This window comes from Lutra lutra, chromosome 9 (genome assembly GCF_902655055.1).
Source record: "Lutra lutra chromosome 9, mLutLut1.2, whole genome shotgun sequence".
Lineage (NCBI taxonomy): Eukaryota > Metazoa > Chordata > Mammalia > Carnivora > Mustelidae > Lutra > Lutra lutra.
In genome coordinates, this window is record NC_062286.1 from 133,470,617 (window position 1) to 133,493,982 (window position 23,366).

At 56.0% G+C, this 23,366-nt stretch overlaps 1 protein-coding gene across 5 annotated transcripts in view; it reads left to right on the plus strand.

Annotated features, from left to right (window-relative positions):
- The window catches only part of BCAS4 (breast carcinoma amplified sequence 4), a 56,458-nt gene that overhangs the window by 21,565 nt on the left and 11,527 nt on the right, over positions 1–23,366 (plus strand). For 2 of the 5 annotated variants that reach the window (XM_047745455.1, XM_047745457.1), the window contains exons 3-4: positions 3,752–3,853; positions 8,748–8,882. In XM_047745455.1, the coding sequence (XP_047601411.1) occupies positions 3,752–3,853; positions 8,748–8,882 (237 nt within the window). Of the gene's footprint in view, positions 1–3,751; positions 3,854–8,747; positions 8,883–10,949; positions 10,952–13,180; positions 13,522–15,414; positions 17,892–21,498; positions 21,565–23,366 lie in introns of those variants that run through there. The other 3 variants (XM_047745456.1, XM_047745453.1, XM_047745458.1) reach the window with 3 other exon arrangements.

The window sequence follows — 23,366 nt, forward strand, 5'->3', positions numbered from 1 at the left end:
CCAGACCTCCTGATTGTCTTTGTTCTCACCCTACTCGTTTCTCTAGAAAGTAGCAGAAAGAAAAGATTTGCGTTTGGTCCACCATGTTCTGACCCTGCCCTGAGTTATCTGCTCTTTGTTGCATCATCGAACCTTGGTGATTTTTCCAGTTTAGCCTTGTTGGGGGGGGCAGGGGGGAAATGGGTATGTCTCTAGAGATTTGGTCTTGGGGGAAGAAAAGGAGCATAGTGAGGACTTCCCCCCAACCAGGGTAAAAAATGCAGGTGCCCGTGGGAGCCAGGCAGGATCTGGACCCTAGTGAAGGGGTTTGGGGGTGAGGCATTAGGGAGGGATGGTGACTGTGTCCCAGAGAGCTCGTGCCCCACCTCTGGGGGAGCAGCCCCTGCTCAGCCCACCCCTCCGTGCCTGGGAGACGTAGGCCCAGTGTTGCCACGGGGCAGACTTTTTTTTTTTTTTTTTTTTTTTTAAATTTGAGAGAGAGAGAGAGAGAGAGAGTGAGAGAGAGCATGAGCGAGTAGAAGGTCAGAGGGAGAAGCAGACTCCCCGTGGAGCTGGGAGCCCGATGCGGGACTTGATCCCGGGACTCCAGGATCATGACCTGAGCCGAAGGCAGTCGCTTAACCAACTGAGCCACCCAGGCGCCCCACGGGGCAGACTTTTAAGACACCTTGTAAAACCGTGCTTAATCACTGGAGCATTTTAAAGCCATGTTTATATGTTTTGTTTTGCAATAGTTTTAGATTTATAGGAAGCGTGCAAGGATGGTACAGAGGGTTCCCACACGCCCGCTCCCCCTGCCTCTCCCCGTCCACCCCCGCACCCCGCCCCAGGGCTAGCAACTCGCGTGGCCATAGCTCCTTTGCCGGAACTGAGAAACCAGCAGGGGCGTCTTGATTTTCCTTTTGCAGGTTCCCCACAAATGCCCTCTTTCTTGTCCAGGATCCCACATTGCTTTCAGTTGTCCCCTCCACGTGGTCTCCTCCTCCGTGACTTTTCTGTCTTTCCCGGCATCTCATGACCTTGACCATTTTGCGGAGCTCTGGTCAGATATTTCGTAGAAGACCCTTAGCTTGCCTTTGTCTATTATTTTACCAGTGGTTGGACAGGGTGGCGGGTTTCTGGAGAGAATCCGCTGAGCTAAGGGGCCTTCTTGTGGTATCATGAGGGGCACATGGCCCCTGTGGTCCCCTTCCTATAGCTTGTGTCCCATCGTTTCTTCCTGACAGACTCGCATGGTTTCATCTTGTCCTTCGGGTTCTAATCCCACATGGCCTTACATTTTCTGTTGTCCTGATAATTCCAGCTTCTGTCATTTCTGGTCTTTCTGGTTGGCTCCTGGGATCCTTTGTTGACAAGCCCCATCCTTTATCTTTGCAGACGCTCCCTTACAGAGCGCCTGGCTGGCCCTGGTTGCCTGTGGACCACTGGCGACTCTGGAGCTCCGGGTCATGAGTTTGAGTCTCACGCTGGGTGTAGCCATAACCTAAGGGAAAAAAAGTTTAAAAACAAACAACGATCACGTGCATTCTGGCACTAGAAGATTCTCCAGGGCCTTGTCTTGCCTACCCCAGCTCTAGAATCTGCCATTTCTCCTAAGAACCTCTCTTGACTCTTAAAGTCAGATATTAAGTCAAATTAAAAAAACTCAGACAATTTGCGAGCCGCACAAGGTACATGTGTGGGCCCCACCCAGTCAGAGATGGTCTCGTTTAACCTCCAGAGCATTCTTTCAAGAGAAGTACTTGTATGGTCCCCATCTCATAGACTAGGAAACCAAGGCACAGGGAGGTAAGGGCTGAGACAGGCCAGGTGGCATGACGCTGGATGCCTGTCTGTGCCCTTGTGGGGCCAGAGCGTAGGACAGGGGTATACCCAGGACAGTGACTTGGAGCCAGGTGCCCAGGGAGATGGCAGCTCTGTGAGGTCCCCCCCAGAGGAGGGGAGCCAGGAGGGGAGAGTTTGGTTTTGGACACTCAGGGGATGGGGTAGCTTCTGAGACCCAGGGAATGGGGTGGGGAGTGTCATCCCACAGGGCGACAGGAGCAGAATTCTAGGAGGACCACAAGAAGCTTCATACATTTAGGCAGGAAAAGGAGGGAAAAAAACAGTTTTCCAATTATTTCTGAAATTTCAGAATTAATTTCTGAAATTCATTTCTGAAATTAAAAAAAAAATGTACTGAGTTATCGCTGTGTTTGTTATTTCCTGCTGGGTAACACACTGTCCCAAAACTCTCGGTCCTCACTACCTGGCAGTGCCGGGGGCTCAGGAGTCCCAAGCGGCCACGCCGGGTGGTCCATGGGGTCCTGCTCACGCTGGCTCCTGGCAAGGTGTCGGTTCACCCGGGGCAGGACCGCGGGTAGCAGCAACAGCGGTTGCGTGGCCTCCATTCTGCACAGGCAGGTGGCTGGAGGCTGCCCTCTGTCCCCAGCCACGCAGCCTCTCTGCCATGGCAATTGGCTGGCAATGGAGAGGCCAGGTGAGAAAGAAGATGGGGGAGAGAGGGAGCACACATGAGCAAGAGAGAAAGAGAGAAGGCCAGCAAGCTGGAGGGACAGTCTTCTGGAAACTTGTCTCCAGAGTGACCTCTCTCCTTTTGGCTGAGTCCTCTCTGTTAGAGGTCAGTCTCCAGGGCTGATTCCTGGTCCAGGGGAGGGGACCCCACAGGAGGCAGTAGTCACTGGGGACCATGTCGGGCGCCGCCTGCACGAGCCGCACCAGGCACTCCTGCCAGACGTTGGCTCCTCACCACACGCCAAGGAAGCAAGGACCACCGCGACTGCTTCCCCGTCCAGAGAAGCAAAGCAGGGCTCAGAGGGGTGCGGTGACTTGCCACAGTTGCACAGCTCACGGTGGGTAGACCCGAACTCACACACCAGGCTGAGCCCTGCGTCCAGCTCCTAGCGTCCCCACCGGTGTTCTCCGATGGTCCCCGCCACACCCCGACTCCAGCGCGGCTTTGGAACTTGCCTGAAAACACATTCCCAGCTGACCCCAGACGGGGAGGGGCCAGGGAATCTGCACCGGATGGGTCTCCCTCGGGGGATCCCTGATGCTCCCTAGCATCCCAGAGCGAGCTTCGCCGCCTCCCTGCTCCGAAAGGAGATGCTAACGTGGAGACGGTCTCTCTCTCTCTCTCTCTCACGCCAAGGGGTTAGGCTTGGTCCTTTGGCTCTTGAAGAAAATCGAGGCCTAGGTGTCCGATTTCGGAGATCAAGGGAAACATGTGGCTTTGTAAAGGTCATAGGCACCTTTGGAGCCCTTCCAAGCAGAAGCAACATGAGATGCGGTGTGTGGGGGACGCTCAGCGTGGCGTGGACAGACACGGCGCCCTTGGATCCACGAGAGCTGCGCTTTCCATTCGCGTTGTTCACGGACGTCAGTAATCGTGATCGACTTAGTACCGTTAATTTCAGTGCAGTGACAACTCTCAACTTGGGTTCCAAGGAGAGACTCGGCTTCTCTCCATTGGCTCCGGCTGAGTGGTTCAGAAAACGGGGCCCTTCCGTCGGGCACTGGTATCGTCAGGTGTTTGTGGGGGAACCAACTGGTGGTTCAGTAAGTAACAGCTGGGTAGGTCTGGGGCCTGAGAGGCGGTGGGCTTGGCCCCCACCTGGGACTCTGGGCTGTTCCCGGGTCCATCCCCATGCAGGACGCCGCCAGGTCTCGGTAGACCCCGGCGGGCCGAGCGGCGGGCAGGAGCCTGGGGTACCCGGGCAGGGGGCCTGATGACCTGTCTTGTTTCTTGTAGATCAGGAGTGACACTTCACAGATCTTGGAGGAAAACATCCCGCTCCTTCAGGCCAAAGTGACAGAAATGCGTGGCATCTATGCCAAAGTGAACCAGCTAGAGGTGGGTCTGGGACCGTGAGCTTTCTTTGTGAGATCCGTGGGCTCATTCTGGGTCTTTTGTCCTGTCTTCTGAAACGCTGATCTGGCCTCGAGAGTGTCAGGCATTGAGACCCGGTGCAGGGGCTTGGTGGCAAAAGAGGGTCTGCATTTACATGTTATTTTTAAAAATACGACAAATACAAATTTATATAAAGTACCCCACTTAAAAATCAGGGTACTTTTTAAAAAAATCTGACTTTTAAGCTGCTTTTGTAAAGTCAAAGCTTGGATAGCATTTAGCCCACATTTCTTTAAATACTTTAATCTCGAGGTTTATTTCTTGAGGTATAAATACATAAAGTCTACACATCGTAAGTGTATGGATCAGTGAATTTTACACACATAAACTCCCCTATGAGGATGACCCACATGGAGAAGCAGAACGTTTCCAAGCTGTGGGCTGTGTTTTTGTGGAGCCAATGGCAGCCGCCCCTCAGGTGGGGCCCGCAGTCCCCACCATGCCCTGTTGCCTCACTGCTGACTGACCTCACCTGCATCCTTTTTGTGGAAGCCCCAGGCTAAGCCTCAGGGTATCTCCTTTTTCTCCTTGCTGCATTACAAAGTCGGCACCCTCCCTGTCCCATCTCCCAGAGGATGAGCATAAACTCCAGGAGGGAAGCCACTTTCCCGGTGTCCTCCCACTGATGCCTTGAAGCTGAGACTTTCGCTGGCATCTGCTGGAGCCCAAGCTCTCCATCATCCTGGGCCGCTCCGCCTGGGGTCCTGGATCCTTAGGAAAGAACCCGGGAGGCTGGGAGGATCTTGCCACTTAATCGTGGTCACCTGGACAGAGGGGATGGGACCCCCCCCCCCGAGCCATGGAGGAAAGGAACATGGCAGTCCACCCTGGGGTTAGCAGAGAGTTAAACTTCTTGTCAGCAGAGGATGAGGCCGGAATATAATTAAAACTTTGCCCTTGGAATAGCTGATTCATTTGAATTTTATTCCACACATTTGACAAAGGAAAGAAAATGTGAAGATTTGAAGCCCTCCCTGGTTCTCTCCTCCTCAGGCTGGCCCGGCTCTTCCCGTGGCAGTCAGTCCACTAATACTGAGGACCTACTGTGTGCCACGGAGGGGCTCTCCCAGTGAGACAGACAGGTGCCGTCCTTGGCCCTGCTCCAGCAGGAGAGACCCGACCTCAAAGCACTGCTGTAACAGTAACAGATAACCACAAACCTAAGGGCTTAACACAACACGGATTTGTAGCTTACGATCTTCCTGAGGCTGGAGACCCAAAATGGGTCTTACAGGCTAACACTGGGCTGTCAGCAGGGCCGGTTCCTTTTGGAGGCTCCGGGGAGCCTCCGTGTCCCGGCCTCGTCCACCATCCAGAGGCAGCCTGCTTTCCTCGTTCCACAGCCTCTGCCTCTCCTTCCGCCCCACACGTAGCTCCTTCCAGACTCACTTTTACTCGGCCCCTCCTGCTTCCCTCTGACAAGGACCCTGTGACGACATGTGGCCTACCCAGACAAGCCAGCATCGCCTCCCCATTTCAGGATCTTCCATCCCTTCTGCGAAGTCCCTCTTGCCCTGTAAGGTGATCCAGTCATAAGTTCAGGGGATGAGGACGTGGACCTCACTGGGGGGACATTCAGGTGCTCGTGAGGACCACTGCTGTTCTGCTGGTTGTTGGCACCAGCCGAGAGCAGAGGGTCTGGGACGGCTACTCGCCGCTCTGCCCAGTTGGCCACGGACCCCCGGCTGTCTGGGGGGAGGGGGGGGGTGGTCAGGGCCTTCCAGGGAGCTCAGGACCACCGCTCAGATCAGTGCCACCTACCAGGAGGGACTTGGGGACCGCAGGGTGACCCCTCAGGCAGGCACTGGGGCCTTTCTCAGGTTTAGTATTAAAAACGAGTCCATACAGGGCACCTGCTGCGAATCAGGAGCCCCGAGTGCTTTCCCGGGGAGAAGGCACTCTATCGGCCAGCAGCCCCAGGAGCCAAGCCCTGTTATTGGTCCTATTTGGGAGAGGAAGCAGGGGAGGCACAGAGAGGGGAGGTGGTTTGCCCACGGTCACACAGCTGGGAGGTGGTAGAGTTAGGGGGCGCAGACATCTCCTGACTGCTCCCCTGTGCCCAGTGTTGGCTCTCCCGGCTGGCCAGTGCCCTGGTCTAAAGCCGGGGCCTTTTGTCAGAAGTATTTACACCCACCAGCACTTACCAGTATGTTCAGAAACAGGGGGAGTTTCCTCTTTCCTCCCTTCTTCCCTCCCTTCTGATAATGAAAGTCGCACATATTCACCCTAGAAAAGACGAGGTAGGTGTCCCCCCTACTCCCAAGGTGCAGCCCCCAGACCGATGTCACGAAGGGGTTGCCCTCCTGCTGCCCCTGCCCCGCCTGTGCCCAAGCCTCCCTGAGTCGGGCCTCTCCCTGGCCGGCGGGTCCTTCAGCCTCAGGAACATGCATTCCTCGGTGTCCCCTCATGCTCCCCACCACATTGGCGTCACCACGGGGAGGACAGGGAGGACGGACACCACGGGACTCTGTGCTGGGTTTCACAAGCTGATGCCTCTTGGCTGGGGGGCAGCTCCCAGGCCCCGGGACCCCTTGTCTCCCGTCCCCCCGAGATCTCATGAGGCTCATTGGACCTTTCAGCTGGCCCCACCAGCAGCCTGGGGTGGCAGCTGTGCCACACTGTTTTTTTGCTCAGGACGCCCTCGTTTGCACATGCTCCCCTCCGCGTCCCCACCATCCAGCGGAGCCCCTGCAGGCCGACCAGCCTCCAGGGTTGGCCTCGTAAACAGATGGACTCCACGCCTGACATTTCAGGACCCACATGCTAGAGGCAGAAGGGTTATGAATCAGCAGACAGGAAGTTCGGAAGGGCTCAAGAGGGCTAAGAAGACAGGGACATTGGGGGTCTCCAGAGTGCCGGGGGCTGTGGTAGATGAGGCAGTGAGGGCAGGCCTCTCTGTGGAGGGGACGGTCAGGCCAGGGCCTGAGAGAGGGGCCGTGTTCCCCCACCAAGGACAGAAAGCAGGGCCCAGCCTGGAGAGAGCATGTGGAAAGGCCCTGTGGCGAGTGGGGCCTGCATTTTCAGGGAACCCAAGGGAGGCCTGTGTGCCTGGTGTGCAGGAGGAGGAGAGGGCAGGGCTGGGGATGGGGGGCTCCTGGTAGGCCTTGGGGGCCATGAGCTTCCTTCTTCTGAAGGGAGGCTCCGTCATAGGGCCCAGCCCTGAGGTGTCCTCCTCCTTCTCCCTGGTGAGAGAAACTCTCTTCCAGTCTACTGTGGTTTAAGGGAGGCCCACAGAGGTGAGGCTCTTCTGACGCAGCTCTGGAGTTGCTACCTTCGGTGGCCTTAGCCATGTATGCACACAACACACAAACACATTCACACACGTGAATACATGCACACGCAAACACAGGCACACACACGAACACAGATATACACACACATGAACACGCACACACGTGAACACAGACACACACGTGTGCTCAGTGTAGAGAAAGACATGCAGAGAGACCAAAAAAAAGGAGGCAGATGAGTGGGTTGAATTTTTCTGGGCCTGCACAGTATTATTTTTTTTTAATTGTGAATTTATTACTAGTGTGGATTAAAATGGGAGACTTCTCATAAAATCAATTATTTTTTCTTTTTTTTTTTTTTTAAAGATTTTATTTATTTATTTGACAGAGAGAAATCACAAGTAAGCAGAGAGGCAGGCAGAGAGAGAGGAGGAAGCAGGCTCCCTGCTGAGCAGAAAGCCCGATGCGGGGCTCGAACCCAGGACCTGGGATCATGACCTGAGCCGAAGGCAGCGGCTCAACCCACTGAGCCACCCAGGCGCCCCAACAATTATTTTTTCAAAGCGAACCCGGACATTTGTTTTTTTTCTTTTTTCCTTTTTTTTTTTTTAAGATTTTATTTATTTATTTAACAGACAGAGATCACAAGTAGGCAGAGAGGCAGGCAGAGAGGGGGGGCGGGAAGCAGGTTCCCTGCTGAGCAGAGAGCCTGATGCGGGGCTCGATCCCAGGAACCTGGGATCATGACTGGAGCTGAAGGCAGAGGCCTTAACCACTGAGCCACCCAGACACCCCAAAACCAGACATTTCTCGAGCTCAGTGTTGCTGATCACCTAACTGCTTAGCAAGGTTGTTATTGTTCGTAGTCAGGACGGCGATATCAGCACCGTCTCAGGGATAAGGAAATTGAGGCTTGTAGAAATTAAGTAAATTGCCAGAAGGCACGCAATTAGTAAGTGGCGGAACCTGGATTCTAATCCACAAAGTCTGACCCCAGACTTCTCTCCCTCCCTCTCCATCTCTCTCTCTCTTTTTTGCAACTGGAAATTTTGTGTCAGAGGCCCTGCGTGGAGTGGCCCCCGTGGGCCTGGACCCAGCTTTCTGGGCCGTCCTGGCCTCCCCTCCACCCTCCTTCACCTGCTAGTCTCCTGCCTGCCCCGTGTGGCCTCTGAGTGTGAGACTCTGAAAGCCATCAACTATGAAAGTGAGCATTTTGGAAATTTCTAAAACTCATTTCTAATACAGAAGGCTTTGCGGTCTGGGGAGGTGCCCCGAGTCCCCTCTCGGCCGCTTGTTGGCCAGGCGACCCGACCTCTCTGAGCCTCAGTGTCCCTCTGCTATGAAACAGAGGCTGAAACTAGGGTCCCCATGGGGAGAAGGTGAGAGGACATAGCAGAGGTGGCCAGGCCTCCCGCAGAGCTGTTACTGCTACATTCAGGGTGTCTGAGGATGCCCCCGCCGAGCAGGCCCTGAGTGACCTCCTCAGGAGCCCCGCAGGCCACCGCGAGGGAGGGCCTGGCCTCTCCACAGGCTGGGACCGTGTGGCTGGGACTATGCCCCAGTCCGTGGCAGCAGGGCCATCTCGGGCTCTCCCTTCTCTCCGCCAGGCCTTCGTCAAGATGGTTGGGCACCACGTCTCCTTCCTGGAGGCCCACGTGCTTCGGGCCGAGCGGGACCATGGGGCCTTCTCGCAGGCTCTGCGGAGATGGCTGGGCTCCGCCAGGCTTCCCTCCTTCGGGAGCGTGAGTATCTCCCCACCGCCTGCCTCCTCCCCGGCCCCAGAGTGGGGAGAGGGGCTCAGGAAGTGAGAGTTCAAAGGGCACATCTCACTTCCACAGACAGGAAACGGGCGTCTGGAAGGCTGGCTGAGGGAGCGCTGACCCAGGGCCCGCGGGGGGTGTTGGGGGGGCAGCTGGACTGTCTCTGTCCCTCCCTTGAGTAACTCTTCTTGCCCTGAGGTTTGAGCTTCAGTGCTGTGACCACTCGCTTATTCATCCAACCATTGAGCGCCTGCTGTATACGGAGCACTGTGGTCCTTCTGGGATTACCGCAGTGAGCAAGGACAACCCCTGCCCTCCTGTCCTGTCTTTATACCCCTAAGAACAGGCTCAGGGTGACATTCAGAACTCAGGATGGGTCCTTCTCCTGAAGGCACAAGTTAGCCTCCAGCAGACCAGAGGGGCCGAGGTGGTAGAGGGCTGGGGACGTGGAGGGCTGGGGACGTGGGGTGCTGGGGGATGGAAGGCCAGCCTGCTCGTGGCCCTTTGTACCTTGCAAAGGTCTCTTCCCTCCACATCTCTGCTTCCTTGGTATCCTCCCTACAACCCCAAAGAAATTATCGTTTTATCCCTTTTACCAATGGGAAGACTGAGGCCAGACTGATTCTGCAGTGGAGATCTTCAATGTTTAAGACACACCTGTCTTTGCCACTTGTTATCTGCTGGCCTCCCAGTCCAGGGGACACTGGGCAGTGTCTGGAGATATTTTGGTTGTGAGCTGGATGTGGGGTAGGGGGCGCTGCTGGCATCTACTGGGTAAAAACCAGGGGCGATGGGGCACCTCGGTGGCTGAGTCTGTTAAGTGTCTGCCTTCGGCTCAGGTCATGATCCCAGTGTCTCGGGATCGAGCCCCGCATCAGGCTCCCTGCTCAGCAGGGAGCCTGCTTCTCCCTGTATACACGCTCTCATTCTCTCTCAAATAAGTAAGTAAATCTTTTTCAGAAAAGAAAGAACCCAGGGGTGCCGTTAAACACTCTGCACCATCCAGGAAGACCCCCCACGTCAGAGGCTTCTCTAGCTGTGCACCTGAGTAGTGCCAAGTCTGAGAAACCCCGCCCAAAGCCGCCTCCGGTCATTGTCACCATGGTTCCTGTCAGGTCTCTTCCAAGTGCTCCGTCTGCTGGTTTCTGGGGCACCTCTTCTCAGACCAGTCTCTGGAGGAAGGACCTTTATCATCACCCCCTGCTTTACAAATGGGGAGACTGAGGTTCTGGGAGGGGAAGGGACTTGTGGGAGGCCACACAGCCCGGTGTGGCAAGGCAGGATTGGACCCTGGTTGACCTGTCTCTGGGGCCTTGCCCTTCACAGCTCAGCCAGCTGCCCTGTCCTGCCCCTCAGCAGGGTCTCTCACTGTTCCTGGGGTCTACCTGGGGGGTCCCCTCTCCGCTCCTCTGACCCTCTGCCTGCCCGCACATCTCCACTTTGTTGACCGTGTTCCAGGCACTGCTCTAGGCATTTCGTGGGTGTGGATTCATTTACCTTTCCCAGCCGTCACGTGCACTGGCCGTGCCCGTGATTCCGACCGGATAGGAGGTGCAGTGGAAGTCCAGAAGGTTTCAGCAGCTACGCTCTCGCAGCGCACCAACAGCGTTTAGCTGGTGTACTCCGTTCTCTTTGGCCAGGCAATGCTATTTCAATGGTGTGAATTGGGATACCCGATTGGGCTTCCCTGTCTAGTCCCTGCCGGGACCCCATTGCTTCATTTGTCTTACACCTGCCTGAGGCATGTGCTGCTCACTTGCCTGCCTCCGGGTGAGTCACTCGCCCAAGGCCAGTAACAGCCAGACAGTGGCCTCGCAGAGCTCATGGTCTTGAAACTCCTATTAATCCTTTAGAGCCTAAGTTAACACCACATCCTCTGAGAAGCCCTTGGGGATTGCCTCATCTCCAGGCAAAGGCTACCTTCTGTCATCCAACAATGATCAAGTCCAGAGCTGCTTCTCTGTCCCCCTCTCCCTTGAGCTGTGGTGACTGTTCCTTGGTAAACAGGAACCCACCCAGTCACGCAGTGCTCTGCCCACCGATGTTCAGAAGTACATCGGGGGAAAATCAGAGGACTGCCCATGGCCTCCAGCAAGACTTCTAACAGTGGGTTCTGTTGGGCCCTTGGTCTTGCACTTCCCAGTCTTTTGCTGTGATCTGCTGTTATCCCCATGTGGTTGGCACTAGTGTCCCCATTTAGACGTGGAGACTAAGGCTGAGATAGAGAGTCATATATCTGAACTCAGTGCTGGGGTTGGAACTCAGGCCCGCAGGCCTCTGAAACTGGGGTTCCCCTGCCCACTCCTGCAGCAGGATCCCACGTGGGTATGGCTGGGCATGCTGGGACCTGCGCCCTCTCATGTCTACCAGCCAGCGGGAGGGGGGCCCCCAGGCTTACCTGCGGTGACTTGTTCCAGGAAGTGCATTCCAGCCAGGGGTGGTGAGTCATTCAGCAATCCAGCGGGTTCAGCTTGGCCCCAGGAGGGCTTTGTCTGGGGCAGGTGGTGCCCATTGTTGTGTGCACATGAGTGTGTGCAGACCCAAGGATGTCCAGGGCTGCACCTGCACTGAGGGTGTGAGCCGGAGGAGCCCTTCTAGCACAGTGGTCGTCACAGCTCGTGTTGGGGCCCTGACTCTGCAGGCACCAGATGATCCCCCCCGGGAGGTAGGTCTGTCACTGTCCCTATTTTACGGAGGAGGAAACTGAGGCAGAAAGACTCAAATAGCTTGTCCACCCAGAAAGTCGGGAAGCCAGGATACAGATCCGTGAGTGCAGCCTGGGCTCTAGGCAGGTAACCTGCTCCACTCAGCCCTGCACTCTCGCTATGCCCGGTTCTGGACCTGGGACCGCCGTCTGGGAGATGGGGGCTCTCGCAGAGTACGGGGTGGGTTCCCCCGAAGCCAGGATTCCACACTGGGCTCAAGCCGCTTCCTCTCAGTGAGTCACACAGGCCTTCCTCCCCTGCACAGTGGGAAGCCGCCCCTCACAGCCCCAGATTCCATCTCCTGCCCTCATTCACCCTCTTTAGACTCCCTCCAAGGGTCCCCAAGGGTCCCTGAGGGCCCCGTGGAGTGAAGGACGAGACAGGGGCTCTCGGTCTCCCTTGGCCCTGTGGGTGTGCTGGCAAGGGGTCCCGTCCCTCTAAGATGAGCCATAGCACTCCCTAAAATCCCGCCAACCATCACTGCCCCCTGTGACCCTTCTGGAGTCAGGGGAGGGGTGGGGACACTCTCATGGGGCCCAGGAGGGAGGGCTCTCAGCCTTCACCTCTAGAGCTGGGCAGGGGCCTTTCAGGGTATGTTTTCCCTATTCCTGCTAGTCCATGAGCTGGAGCAGAAGCTCCTCGGAAGGCAGGGGTGGGGGAAGCGCACACAGAGAGAAAACTGGTCCTTGTTTTTATTAACTTGGCCAGCCCGCCCTCCCTCCTTTCCACCCTCCTCCCCTCCCTCCTTCCTCACTTTGCAGACGTAGCTGGGGGCCCAGGGAGGGTGCAGGGTAGCTGGGCCAGGGTCTTCCTGCACCCCAGGAACAGGGCCGGGAAGTGGTCCCTCCACCCCCGAGCCCAGCGCCAGGGACCCAGAACAGGGTGCTGGCTGTGGCCTGGGCTGGCCTGAGGACAGCACCTCATTGCCAGCATGCCTGAAACCCAGGCCTTTTACCTCTGACCTGAGCTGCCCAAGAAGCAGGCCATCTGTCCTCAGGCTGAGATGAGGGCAGGGCTGGCACCCCAGGCCACCCTCGGCCCAAGAACGTGCGTGGTTCATGGTAGGATTTCACTGCCGACGCACGTGTGTGTGCTTATGGGACGATGGTCTAGCTTCATGCTGTGCTGCGTTTCCCGTTACACTTTTACACTGATTCTTATAACGTTCCAAGATTTTTACCTTATAGCCTTTGGCTAAGCATGACACTTCTCTCTTGCGGTAGCCAGGCCCCGTCTCCGGTGAATCATAGCTGCGTGTCCATGGGCAGGTCCCTCGGCCTCCGGGAGCCTCAGACCACTCAGCTGCTGGCTCCCTGACCAGAGCACGACCAGGGACGTTCAGCCTGCCAGGGACCTGGCTCGGTGTTTGATGCAAGGGGATGAGGGCCTCCACCCAGGCAGTGGGAACAGAAAGGAAGAGAAAGACTCCAGAACTCTCCGAAGGATGGTTCTGAGTCTGAGCATCAGTAGACCCGAAAAGCCAGCTCTGCCTGGACATGAATGGAGTGACCCAGGACAGAGTGTCCAATTGTTCAGCAGGACGTGGGTATCATGGCGATGGAGACACAGAGCCAGGCCAGTGGCAGCACGCGCTGGCCTCAGCTGGTCAGTGCCCCAGAAGGTGGGGGTGTGGGGTTGCTTTTATCCCCATTGCACAGGCGGGCGAACTAAGGCACAGAGAGGTTCAGTAATTTACCCAAAGTTACACAGCTGGGCATCTGGATATGAACCCACTTTCTTACCTCTGTCCTGCCTTGCCTTGGGAGGGAACTGTGATCTCTTCCCTCAGAGAGCCTGGTCTCATGGGAAAGAACACAGGCGGTGACCAAATCCTAAGAAAATTCAGTATATAGTCATTTTGAAAGGGGGCCCTGGCTTGCTCTGCGGGAGCCAAGGATGGCCTCCGAGGAAGGGCCACGTTCGCTGGGACCCGAATGATGAGGAAGTCCGGGTGAAGTTGGGAGAAAAGGGCCCTGGATGGGGAGGGCACGTGGGGCGGGCGGGACAACAGCAGGAAGTGCTGTGTGGCTTGGCCGAGGGAACAAAGGGGACAGTTAGGGGACATGAGGTCACAGCTAGGTTAAGCAGTGTCTCAGGCCACATGGAGGTGTTTTATACTATTTTGAGGGCAATGGGGAGCCATGGACGGGTTCAGAGCAGGCGAGGGACATGGTAAGACTGTTTCCCTTGGAGAACCACCAGGCTCCTTTCCCCGTAGCTTGGGCTGGCATCCAGGGTCGGCCGTGTTGTGTTGAGACCTGAACAGTGTCATGTGAGAACCGAGTGGGGCAAGTGGTACCGTCTGAGCTCCCAGGTTCAGTTGGTAGGAGCGAGAGTCCTCAGCCTAGAAACATCGCATGCTGTGCCCTGAGCTCGCCAAAGTCCTCGCCTCCCTGGGCAGTCGAAAGTGAGAACAGAGGCTCCAGGTGGGGGACCCAGGTCTCCTGGACGAGTATCTGGTTCCAGGGACCCCACCTGAGCAGACGCTGTCAACCCAGGTCAACGCAGAGGTCCCCTCGCTCCTGGAGATCTTTCTAGATGTGTGCGGGACTGGAAGTGTGAGAAGGAGCTGGAGCCACGGGGCCTCGGAAGGGCATGGGAGACAATGTCAGGTGTCCCCAGGGCCCAGGCCCTGCACGGCCCCGTGGCCATCCCCGGTATCCTGTGGACCACACCAGGCCTCCTCCTCTGTGCCGGTGCCTGGAGGCCCAGAACAGCCCCACTAATTTGTTTGTTTTGTTTTTCGTTGAGCCAAAACATCTTGTTCAGGAGGTGTCATTTTGATTCATTTTCTGGTGGATCAGAGTGTGATGCTTTCCAAGGAAATCTCTTTGGCTAATAGCAAAACCAGTCGGGGCCAAGTCATGACACCCACACAGAACCAGGCTGCCCAGGGATGGGGGGGACTGCAGCCCGGCCTGGCCCCTTCCTCAGCCGACCGATGCCCAGGGGCAGCCCAGCTGTGTGTGGGAGCATGTCCACCGCCCTGACAGGGCAAGGAGTAGTGAGTGGGACCCGCAGGGGACTGCAGAGCCCACACCCCACCTAAAGGGGGACGGATTGTCTGGCTGCTCAACTCTGTTCTCCCTGGGATGACCCAATTTTCCTGTTTTGGAGAGAAAGCTAGACCTCGAAAGTCTTCTAAGAACCTAATTTTTTTTAAAAAAAGATTTTATTTATTTATTTGACAGAAAGAGAGAGAGATCATGAGTAGGGCGGGGGGGAGCAGGCTCCCTGCTGAGCAGAGAGCCGGATGAGGATGTGGGGCTCCATCCCAGGACCCTGAGATCATGACCTGAGCCGAAGGCAGAGGCTTAATCCACTGAGCCACCCAGGAACCCTGAAACTTCTGATGTCTAAAGTCAGCAGCAAATGTTTCTAAATGGTAAGCACAGTGGGGAAAACCTATGGCGCCTTGTGTCTAGCATCCTCCCCGGCTCTTGATGTCAGGCTGATGGCTCGTACCTCCTTAGAGGCTTTTGGAGACAGGGAAAGCCAAGAGGCGTCTTCTCGCCTTCTCTGTGCCGGCGCCACCAGGCGACCATCAGCCTGCTGTTTCCATGAGCATCTACTACAGCCCCAACCATTAGAGCTCTAATGAGCACATACACGAAGGGCCTTCTGCGCCCTGAGTCCGCTTCCCACAACCAGCCCAGAGGGAGCTGTTGTTATCCCTGTTCATGGGGAAGGAACCTGAGGTTCAGAGGGGTCTATATGCTCACCCACGGTCACCGAGCGTCAGTGGCAAAGCCAGGATTTGATCCAACTTTGACCGTGTTCCGTGCATCTGTCCCCTTTCTCTTTCTAAGGCCCTGGACCCCCGACTCAGTAGCCACGGTGGTGCACGCAAGATCCTTAGATCAGATCGGCCCTACCGAAGTACGCTCTTTGCCCAGCTTGGGGGATGTGTGTGTGTGTGTGTGTGTGTGTGTGTGTGTGTGTGTGTAACTGGAATGAGTTGCCAGCATTTAAAAACCACATTTCACAGAAGCATCTGTACTTGTCTTCTGTTGACAAAGCAGAGGTCTGGGTTCCTGAGCAGCATCCCTGCTGAGCCACCATCTGGCCCAAGCCGCCCCTGTGGGTACCTGCCCCAGGGCCTTCGAGTTTCCTACCCCAGCGGAGCACATAGTAGGTGTTCAGTAAATATTAATCAGCAGATGCTCTTCAGGCTTCCGAGGCCCTTGATGGCCTCCCTGCTGATTTCCTGGGAGGCGGTCGGCAGGCTGTGCTGAGCTGGGATGAGTGTCTGGGCCTGCCCCTCTCCCCTGCAGCTTGGGGCCGCCTCTTGGGTTTTCCTGGAGGTAATGGAGGCTGTGGGCGGAGCAGCCCTGCCCAGGCTGGCCTGTAGGAGTCAGCAGTGCCAGGCTCGGTGTCTCCTCCCCTCCAGCTCGCTTGTTCTGTGCACCCCCAGCTCCCTCCCCACCCAGTCCAGCAGAGTGGGGGGGAGGGTGGGAGGGAGGCTCTGGCTGGCCAGGGCGCCTCCCCCTCCCTCTGCCCAATCCCCCTGGAGGGGTGACTCCCGGAAGGAGGCACGGCTTGGCTGGGGCTTTATCTGGCGGTGGAGGCTGAGCCAGGCACCAACACAAAGAAGGCAGAGGAGCCTCCAAGGCTCCTTCTCCGGGGCCCTGAGCTGGCCTCTTCTTCTCCTTCTGTCCCGTCATCCCTTGCGGTGGAAATGCAACACGAGCAGATGGCAAATATTAACGCAACAAAGGAGGGCTGAGTGGCGCTCGGTCCCCAGCCCCCCTACCCACCAGCCCCCCGCGCTCCCCACCACACTGGCCCTCCGTGAGCTACGTACTCACACGTTCATGGATCTGCTTGACTCCGGATGTTTGGTGGCATGTGTGCTGGGGAGGGACAGAGGGCTCCCAGCATGCTGGTTTGCGAACCAGATTTTTTTTTTTAAAACATTACATTCTTGTTGAGGTTTTGAGGACGACTGAGAAGAAAGTTCCTTTCAATGAGAAGGGGTTTCTATCTCAAGGGGGTCCCTTCATTGAAGCCCACGTGGGAGCTTTCCAACTTCTCCCTGGGGGGTGGCGCACGGCGCGCCCTCTCCAGCACTGCCACCATCAGCCTCGGTGCCCACCCCCAGCATCTCTGTGACCGCAGCATCCCTGGGGCTGGTAGACACCCTGCCCTTTGCACATGCTGTTCCCCTGCCTCGAATACCCTCCCTGGTGATGCTGATTCATTGCTCAAGGCCAAGTTGAATGTTACCACACCTGGGAAGCTGCCCTTGCCCCCGCCACCCCAGGCAGCATTCCTCTGGGCTCCCCGTTTCCTGTCCATCCCCTGGTGTCCTAGCGGGGTGTCATCTGTGTCTTCCCCTGTCATTCCCCCAGACTGAGAGTTTCTCAAGGGGAGGGACTGTCTTGTCTTTGACTTAGTGGTAAGCAGCCAGAAGGGCCAGTGGGAACCAGTACCCTACCTGCCCTGGCTGGGTCCCCCCACGCCCACCTGTCACTCAGGTTCTTACCATGTCCGCTGTACGGATGAGGAGACAGACTCGGGAGTTAGAACGCTGGACTTCGTTCCTTTGACTCTAGAGCCCTATGTTCTTCGTGCTCCGGGGGTTGAAATTCAGACACTGGGGTCCGGTTGCCCTAAGTGTGGCACTGGGTGCCGGGCAGGGACTGCCGACGGGACAGGCGGGTGCCCTCAACGCCAGCCCGGAGCTACTGCTCAGAGTGGCCTGACCTTGGCCTTCTTTTAAAAAGGAGAGGTTGGGAATGCAGATTTTTATGTGCAATCAGTTGATTTGGAAAATAAATCTGAGGCTCAGAGAAATCTCAGGGAACCTATTGGCCCCCAGGCCGCCTACAGAGCCTGCCCAGGTGTGGGGTCAATGCCTGTTGGCTGAGGGAGTGGGAGTGTCCCCCTCAAGGTCATCCTTCCTAGATCCCCCTCTCCCTGTTTCTGGTTATAAGGCACTGCCCCCGCCCCTCCCCAAGTGTAGACCAAACTCCTGTGGTCCTCAGAGGCAGGTATTTGAAAGCCTGGGTTCAGACCAGGGTTCCATAACCTTGAAACTACTGTCATTTGGGGCCAGATCGTTCTCTGCTGCGGGGCTGTCCTGTGGGTCGTATGATTTTAGCAGCGTCCCTGGTCTCTGCCCACCAGATGCCCCTATTTATGACCATCATAAAAGTCCAGAAATTGCAAAAGTCCCTGGAGGCAAAATTGCCCTGGGTTAGGAACCTTCTGCTGGCCCAGATGGACAGTTCTCAGAGCCAGACAGTGGTATGTGGGACTCATCATCGTCCTCTCTTTGCTTTCTTGTGTTTCCTGTAAATACAGAAAACTTCCAAGGTAATTTTTAAAAATATTATCATTATTATTTAATATTATTAATATTAAATAATATTTAATGCTATTTATTTATTAAATATATTTATATAATGTAAATATATTTATTATATAAAATTATATCTTATATAAAGTTGTATATAATATAATATAAAGTTATTAAGTAATATGTATTTAATAAATATAATAATATTAATATTATTTAATGTTTTTATTATTTTTAAAAATAAAATTTAAGGAATATTTATTTATTTATTTATTGGAGATAGAGCGAGAGAGAACACGGATGAACTGGGGGAAGGGCAGAGGCAGAGGGAGAAGCAGACTCCCCGCTGAGCAGGGAGCCCAGTTCCCGGGACCCTGGGATCATGACCTGAGCCGAAGGCACTTAACTGACTGAGCCACCCCAGCACCCCCTAAAATAGGAGTTTAAAAACATGAAAGCGTGGGTTCTAGAGCCCAACAAGTTGCTCATCAGCTCTGTGGCCTTGGAACAGGGTCTCACCTTTCCCTTCTATGAAATGGGGGAGCAGTGCTCAAACCTCCTGGGTGAGGGTTTCAGCGTGCAGGATTCCCTCTTCACTCAGCAAGCTTTTATCGGGCCCTTGCTCTGGCGGGAGCACTGTTTGGGTGATGAGGCTCGTAACTCACTCGGGGAGGAGCCAGGGAGGACCCCCGCAGGGCAGGTGCTGTGCTGGGTGCTCCCTACTGAACTTGGGCCTCAGTTCCTGCTTGCTGTAGAGAGGTGGGCGGCCATCCCTGGCCCATTTTATAGAAGAGCAACTAAGGCAGGGAGAGGTAGAGCTGCTCACCCAGAATCAGGCAGAGGTAGAGGGAAGAGAAGCAGCCAGATGCCCCCGGCCCTCCTGCCCCAGAGCACCTTCGGGCTTGCACACTGCCTCCGGGAATGGGGATCCATGTGTGCGGCCCTCAGCTGCCCTGTGAGTTTGTGCTGCTGGGGTCCATTTTGTAGAAACTTCCTTTTGAGCGACTGGTGGTTCCACAGCCCCCTCTTCCCCGGGCCGGACACCCCCACTCATGCCAGGACCGCAGCTCACCTGGCTGAGGTGGCAATTCAGAGGGGGACAGGCACCAGGGGCATCTGGGCTCCCCCTCTGAGTCCCCACCACTTTGAACACACCGGTGGCCATACTGGCCACACGTGAAGAGGTCAGCCCCTGTCAGGCTCCGTGTCCCTCTGGATCCCCATCTCTGAAGCGTTCATCTGCCTGTCTCTGCCTCTTTCCATGTGTCTCTGGGCTTCTCTCTGTCTCCTTGTGTCACACGCACCACACAAAGCTTCACCTCCCCTCCCTCCCTCTCACCTCATCCTCCCCTCAGGGGTCTCACAAGGACCCCTCCCTCCCTCAGATGGAAAGAGGGGTGGAGTGGAGGGACCCTAGGGCTGAGTCTGGTTCTGCATCCCCTGACTGGGCTGCACCGTAGACACCACCGCCCGCTCAGAGCCCCAACATCCTTGGGGACATAGGTGTACCGGGAGAGGGAGTCCCACGGTGACGCATGCTACAGGGAGCCCTAGTGAGTACAGCTGTGACTTGAGTGCCCACGGATGATGGAATGACGAGACTGGGTCCCCGCCTAGGCTCAAGTTCTCCCCAGAAAGTGAAGCTTCCCGGGCAGGGGCTCTTAGCAGATAGAGCTGAAGAGGGCTGCCTGCCCCCGACCCGTGCATGTGACAGAGAAGGAGCGAGCGGGCAGGAGAGTGGCTGCCACGGAGAGGGAGGACTGGCTTGGCGCTGGGTTGCTCGGTGCCCCCAGGCAAGGCCGGGCTGGCAGAGGGCGGGCAGCCGCCACAGGCCGTCCTGGTTCCGAGGGAACGTGGCGCGTGCAGGCCAGCCCGCGGTTAGCGCAGAAACGTGTGTGATGCCCGCAGCTGGGCTTGGGGCTTCTGGAGGAAGTGTGATCCCTCTGATGCCCAAGGAGCCTGGGAAGCTCTTGAACTTGCCCGTGTTCATGGTCAGCTTTCTTCTGGGAAAATAAACCACGTCTCATTAAGCAGTAAATTTGTCCAGGTGCCTGTTCCGGCTGATACCATCACACCTGGTCTTGCGGCCAGACCTAAAGTCAAGGCCGAAGTTCCCGTTACTTGGAGAGTCCTAATAAGTAACCTAGAACCTCAGTCAGAAGCGGGTAATGCTGGCTTTTAGATGTAGTGAGGAGCTGGAGCAGGGAGGGCTGTTTCCAGGCCTGTATGTTGCTGAACGCTGGTAGGGAGGTGCCCCCTGGGGCCTGGGTTGGGGGTCTCAGCACTCACCCTCTCTCCCCCTCCTGTGATTCTTCTCTGGCTTGCACCTGGCTCCAGAGGCCTCAGGCGATTCCCCAGGAGTGGGTTGGGGGGAGTGGCCAGGAGCGACTCAGATAGCATCAGTCATTGGTTTGAGAGAAATGGGAGGCCATGGCCAGGGGCTGCTCTTGGGGCTGGCTGCCAGCGTGTCCCAGCCGGTGTGGCCTCTGGTTACTTGTCAGTGACCAGCAGGCGTTTATTGAGTATCTACTGTGAGCCAGCTGCCGGGATTGATAAATGAGCCCTGCCTTTCAGTGGCCGGGAGAGGCCTCCACGCTTATTAATTTTTGAGGCCCCTTTTTATTAAAAATCAGAGCAATACCAGCATGGGTTCCCACAACTGTGATTTAGTTTAAATGTTCATGTTTTGAAACTGAATGCATTTAATACCAAAAATGCAATGTTATGAAATTGTCCACTTGGGCTCTTTCTAAGCTACTGACGGTATTTTAAAAGAATATGAATTCTGGGGCCATAGTAATAATGACATTAGTTGGGAACCGTTGGGCACTTACTGCTTTCTGAGCACTTCACGGTTATGTGGGCAAAACACCCTGTGAAGGAGACACCATTATTAACCCTCTTACCAGGTGAGAAAACTGAGGCACAGACTGGGTAACTTGGCCAAGATCACACAGCTAGGCAGGGGGACCACTGCTGTCCGAGGGATGTGGGAGTGGGGCAGTTTCCTGTGCTGGATGGAGGGACCGGCTCTCGGCGCTGGTAGGTCCATGGGGGGGCTTTGGAGACCACTTCAGAGCAAATCCAAGGCCCTCTGTGACCCCTGCCCCCCATCCCCACCTTCACGCACATCCTTGCTCCCCAAGCAGTGAGCCACTTGGGAGGAACTGGGCACATGGTAGACTTGACCCCTCAGTCTTGACCCCTGTATCCCCAGGAGGCCCCAGAAAGTGAGCTCAGCCTCCACCTAAACCCAGTTTCTGGTTTTCTTGAAAGCGTGTTGGGATGTGTGCCGGGGGGTGGACACATGGTATTCTCTGTCCCCTGGGTTTTTGTTCTGGAGCTGGCTCTGCCCGTCCCCCCTCTGTGCTGAGGCACATACAAGCCTCTCCACTACCTCCCCCACTTCCCCACCCTGCATTGCCCTGTTAGATGTCCTGGGCTGTTCCAGGCCCCCAGCCCCTGGGCCAGACTTAACTCCTTTGATGCCAGATCTCCACGGACCTCCCCTTGGTTCTTCTGTTCATTCACATTCCTTTCCTCATTCAGCAGATACTTAGCCACCCACCTGTACGGGCTTTTGGTCTTTCAGATCCTCAGGACCCAAGGAGGACAGAGAATATTCCTGCTCTCCAGCAGCTGACCCCCTAGGGCCCCAGGGGACAGAGAAGATCAAGAAGCAGTAGGTAGGGAGTAGGCCAAAGGTAAGAGGTGGTCAGGGAAGGCCTCCCTGAGAGGGTGACTCGAGCAGGGGTTGCCCTGGAGGAGGTAGGAAAGGGGGTGTGCCGGGTGTCTCGGGCAGCTGCGGGAGCAGTGAGATCTGAGAAGGCAGCCCTCGGGAGCCAGAGGCAAAGGTGGAGGGCGCAGAGAGATCCGACCTGGGCCCAGGGCTGTGACTTAGCTCTAGAGGGTTCCAGATGGCTGGCCTGTGGGCCAGAGTGGAAGCTGGGAGGTCTGAGCCACTGGGATGGTCCAGGAGAGATGCGGATGGTCTGGACCAGAGTGGAGCAGGGTGGGGTTGAGGAAACAGGGTCCATTCTTCCTGTGTGTGTATGTGGTTGGGCGGGGGGGCGCGGTGTGTAATTGTAGATTAAATTGTAAATTGTAGATTCACAGGTAGTTAAGAAATAATACAGAGAAATCCTTTATGCACTTGGCCCATTTCTCCCCAGTGGTAACATTTTGCAAAACTGTAGTAAAGTATCCTGGCCAGGTCTTAACATTGAAACAGTCGGTTCTCTACAGTTGTATCGGTTCTGTACGTTTTTACGTTGTTATTTGGGTTCCTGTGTCCGCCTCTCCGGTCAGGCTGGGGAACATCTCCAACACTACAGGGTCTCCCGTCGTTCTTTCATGACAGCCTTCACCTCTGCTCCATCCCTGGCAACCACAGATCTGCCCCGCGTTTCTCAAATTTTGCAATTTCAAAAACGTCCTATAAACGGAATCCTGCACCAGGGAACCTTCCAGGACTGGCTTCTCTCGCTCAGCATCATTCCCTGGAGATTCGTCCAAGTTGCCCTGTGGTTCGAGAGTCTGTGTGGCTGTGTTTGCCGGTGGAGACCCGGTTGGAGATGCGAGTGTGGGGTTCAGGCCTAGAGGTGTCCCGCTGTGGAGCCGTGGCCTTGACCCCGAGGCTGAATGAGGTCACCCAGAGAGGCAGAGGGGCTCCAGGCTGAGGACTGAGAGTGAACTGATTCAGCCTCAAAATGCAGGCACAGGGATGTGGCCAGCCCTGAACAGAGAGATGGACAGACCGATAAAGTCCCTCAGGGCTGGGTGGCAGGGGCCGGCGTGAGAGAGGGCGTGTGCTTAGGAACTCTCCCTTACCCCACTTTGTCCCTTCGCCACTAGAATGCTGGGCCCCACGGGCTGGGCTCTTTGGCTCAGAGTTTTAGACCAGAGTTTCCACGAGTCCTGAACCACATGGGAAAACAGCAAAGCGTTGCCTCTAAGCTGAGACGGAGTCCCTTCCACAACGACTGACATCTCACGGCCTCTGTCCTCCGGGAATATTATTTCTTTGACAAAGGGATGGGGCTGCGGGGTGGTTGGTGAGTGTTTGCTCCTGGTCTCTGGAGCAGCGACCTGGCTGGGGTTTGGAGAGACCCTGAACGCACTCCTGTCACCATCTTCTCCCCTCCAGGTCCTTGTCCCCAACCTTCCCCCATCACCCTCTTCCTGGTGTGCCTCCCTCTTCTCCCGGGCCCCGTCCTCCCCTCTCCTCTTCCGTCTTACTTCCTTGCGTCTCCCCCACCTCTTTTCCTCACTTTCCCTCCTGCTCTTGCCCTCCATCGATTTCTGCTTTTTCTCAGGCTCCCCTATCTTGTTTCCACATCTTCTCTCTCTCTCAGGTGTGTCTTTGTCCCCCTCTGGCTGTCCCTCTCTTTGTCTGAGCCTCCTTCCCCGTCTCCCGTTACCTCCTGCTCTCCCCATCTCGAACCCTCTTTCTTTCTTTCT